A 3,383-nucleotide genomic window follows, 5' to 3' on the forward strand; every position below is an offset into this window, starting at 1 on the left:
CAACTATTAGTTTTTCTTTTCTCACCACATGCTCCAGCTGTCTCAAAATTAAAAGGTCGGCATAGATGAGGCTAAACATATCAATGCATAAACAAGAGTTGTCTTAGCGGCCTCATACTCGAGAGTTGTGCAATTCTCACAATTGATACTCGTTGTCAGTCTGCCTAGTCACTTACTAAAGTGCATGCCACAGCTGTCTTTACTACTGACATAGCCAGATTCTCATTCATTGTTCTAATTACTATAATGGGTCATTAATTAAATAAGGAAATATACATCAAAAATACTAATTAAAATCTCTTTGTTTATGTAACAGATGTCTAATGAAAATAACTCCTTCGTCCTCAAGTCTATACTTGAAAAGGAAAAACTGAATAACACTAACTTTCTCGAATGGCACCGCAATCTGAGAATAGTTCTCAAGATGGCGAAAAAGCTATATATCTTAGATGGCTCAGTCCCTACTGAGCTTGAAAGTAACACTACTGCTGCTCGTAAGGCACTGGAAAAACATAATGAGGATGTCGTTGAGGTAGCCTGCCTTATGCAAGCCACCATGTCTCCTGAACTTCAGAAGAACATGGAAGATAAAGATGCTTATGACATGATCCAGCAACTGAAAGGCATGTTTCAGAAACAAGCCTGACAGGAGCGATATGACACCATGAAGCAGCTCATAAGCTGTAAAATGCAAGAAGGATCGTGTGTCAGTACTCATGTGCTTAAGATGAAAGGGTACATTGACCAGATGAACAAACTTGGTTATCCCCTGCAAGATGAAATGGCAGCGGACTTCATCTTGAACTCTCACCTTAGCTAGTATGACCAGTTCATTATGAACTATAATATGAATGCTTGGGTGAAGACTGTGCCTGAGCTACATGGTATGCTTAAAACGACCGAGATGAACATTCCACATAAAACCAACCAAGTTCTGATGGTCAAGTCTGGTGGTGTTAAGAAGCCCAACAATAAGAAAATGGCTCATAACAGCAAAGGCAAGAAAATGGCTGTTGTTGCTGCCAAAACTGCCACCAACAACAAGCAGGTTGCTAAACCACCCCCTCCTCAGGAGCGTCAGTGCTTTGAATGCAACCAAATAGGGCACTGGAAAAGGAACTGCCCAAAGTATCTAGCCAAGCTGAAGGCGAACAAGGCCAATAACATTGGCACTTCTTCAGGTATTCTCATTTATGTTATTGAACTTTTTACTGTCTCCAGTAACACATGGGTATTTGATGCCGGGTGAGGTTACCACGTCACTAATGTTTTGCAGGAGCCTGAAAAGTGGAGGAAGCTTAAACAAGGCGACATGGAACTCATCGTTGGTGATGGGAAAAGAGTGCCCGTTCTTGCAACCGGCACATTTCATTTTTCATGTCCTTCTGGCCTTGTAGTTAATTTAAACAATTGTTTGTTTGCACCTGGTATAACCAGAAACATTATTTTGGTTTCCCTTTTGTTTGAACAAGGTTTCAAGTACGTTTTTAATGGTATTTCTATTTCTGCCTACTTGAATGATGTCTTTTATTTTGAGGCTAAACCTCGAAATGGTATGTATGAGATTGATGTTCAAACATGTAATAACATATATCATCTTTCTAAGCGTAACAAAGCTGGTATGAATGAAACCTTTCTATGGCATTGTAGACTTGGCCACATAAGTAAGGCACGTATAAAATGGCTCCAATCCGAGGGGATTCTTGAATCCACTGGACATGACTCCTTTAATGATTGCGAATCTTGCTTAGCTGGCAAACTCACAAAGCGTCCCTTCACTGGTGTTGGTGAACGGGCTAATGGTCTGCTAGGACTCATTCACACTGATGTATGTGGCCCTTTTAGAACCATGACAAAGAACCATGAAAGATACTTCGTTTCTTTCATCGACGATTATAGTTGGAATGCTTATGTCTATCTTATGAAGCATAAGCATGAAACTTTTGAAAAGTTCAAAGAGTTTCAAAATGAAGTAGAAAACCAACTTACTAGAAAGATAAAAATATTTCGATCAGATCGAGGTGGCGAATACCTCAGCTTAGAGTTCATCAATCATCTAAAGGAGTGTGGAATAATTTCAGAACCCACTCCACCTAGCACACCCCAACTTAATGGCGTGAGCAAAAGGAGAAATCTAACCCTACTTAATATGGTTCGATCGATGATGTGTAGAACTAACTTGCCTCACTCCTTTTGGTGTCATGCTCTTATGACTGCCGCCCGCATTGAACTAACTTTTTTTGGGTAAAGGGTTACCCCGGTGATTCTATATATTCACATCAACAAAACTCAAGTAGTGTAGAGAGTCTACACTAGTTCAATCATGAGACATGCCCCATGAAAGTAAACAAGCAAAAACAAAAATATCCCAACGACAACCAAAACAAGGGAAACTAACTAGACAACAATCTAGACGTAACAATAAAAAATAATAGCTAATCAGCCCCCATCGTCATCCCTGTCTTTCGTACGAATCTCCCATTCTCTAAGAAGGTTACGCACCCTAACGGTATTCTTCAGCTTAGCTCCCATCAACTTGTATCGCACTGTATTCATGATTACATCACTAACCGTCTCAGGAGGTCTTAACTGATTTTTAAATAGCCTGGCATTCCTCTCTTGCCAAATACTATACGCTGCAGCCGCTACAAGTAGTTTAGCAACATAAGTATCGACCCTTCTTTGATGATCTCGGTTACAAAGCCACTGAACAATATCCGTCCATCTCGGCGCAATAGAACTCATTCCGACCCTGTCTCTAACTATAAGCCACACTTGAGTTGAGTACTTACATTCAAAAAATAGGTGCGGATGAGAATCAACGTTCTGATAGCACAGTAAACAGCACATCATATTCATGTTTTTTCTTCTAGATAAATCCCATTGCAGAATTTTATCTTGCGTAAGGAGCTTACCCTTCATAATTAACCACATCATGAATGCATGTCTAGGGATACACTGGCCAAACCAAACAATGCTACCCCAATCCACTTCCGGTTCTCTATGCCGAAGAGAGTGCCAAACACCAGAAGAGGAAAATTCGTTAATGTCACTACCATCTTTCCATAACAATCTGTCAACTTTCAAGGGATCTAACTGAACATGGTCAATCTGATTAAGAACAGGAAAACTATCCCTCCAAGCAGTAGGCCACAACCAAGAACCATCAACATACACATCGGCCACCCGGTTGTCCAATCGAAAATCAGCATCAGAAATATTTCTTGGCGATATAAAATCGCCAAGCGGACCCAAATCACTCCAATAATCAAACCAGACTGAAGTATTACCACCATTCCCTAGCTCCGACCATATATGATTTCTAATTAAAGGCCTCATCTGAATAAGTTTTCGCCAGGACCAACAACTATTCGTAGGCGTTT

The 3,383-nt window shown here is 40.4% G+C and overlaps 1 protein-coding gene across 1 annotated transcript; it reads left to right on the forward strand.

The window, feature by feature from the left end:
* The first annotated feature begins 847 nt into the window (after window positions 1–847).
* Window positions 848–1,249, forward strand: LOC110876032. The gene has a single exon (XM_022124216.1). The coding sequence runs from the start codon at window positions 848–850 to the stop codon at window positions 1,247–1,249; it is 402 nt and encodes a 133-aa protein (XP_021979908.1).
* Window positions 1,250–3,383: the final 2,134 nt, after the last annotated feature.

The sequence above is a fragment of the Helianthus annuus genome, chromosome 9 (assembly GCF_002127325.2).
Source record: "Helianthus annuus cultivar XRQ/B chromosome 9, HanXRQr2.0-SUNRISE, whole genome shotgun sequence".
Taxonomy (NCBI): Eukaryota; Viridiplantae; Streptophyta; class Magnoliopsida; order Asterales; family Asteraceae; genus Helianthus; species Helianthus annuus.

Excerpts from the sequence above, each read along its gene's own strand:
- LOC110876032 (XM_022124216.1), top strand. The coding sequence starts at position 848 with ATGAATGCTTGGGTGAAGACTGTGCCTGAGCTACATGGTATGCTTAAA.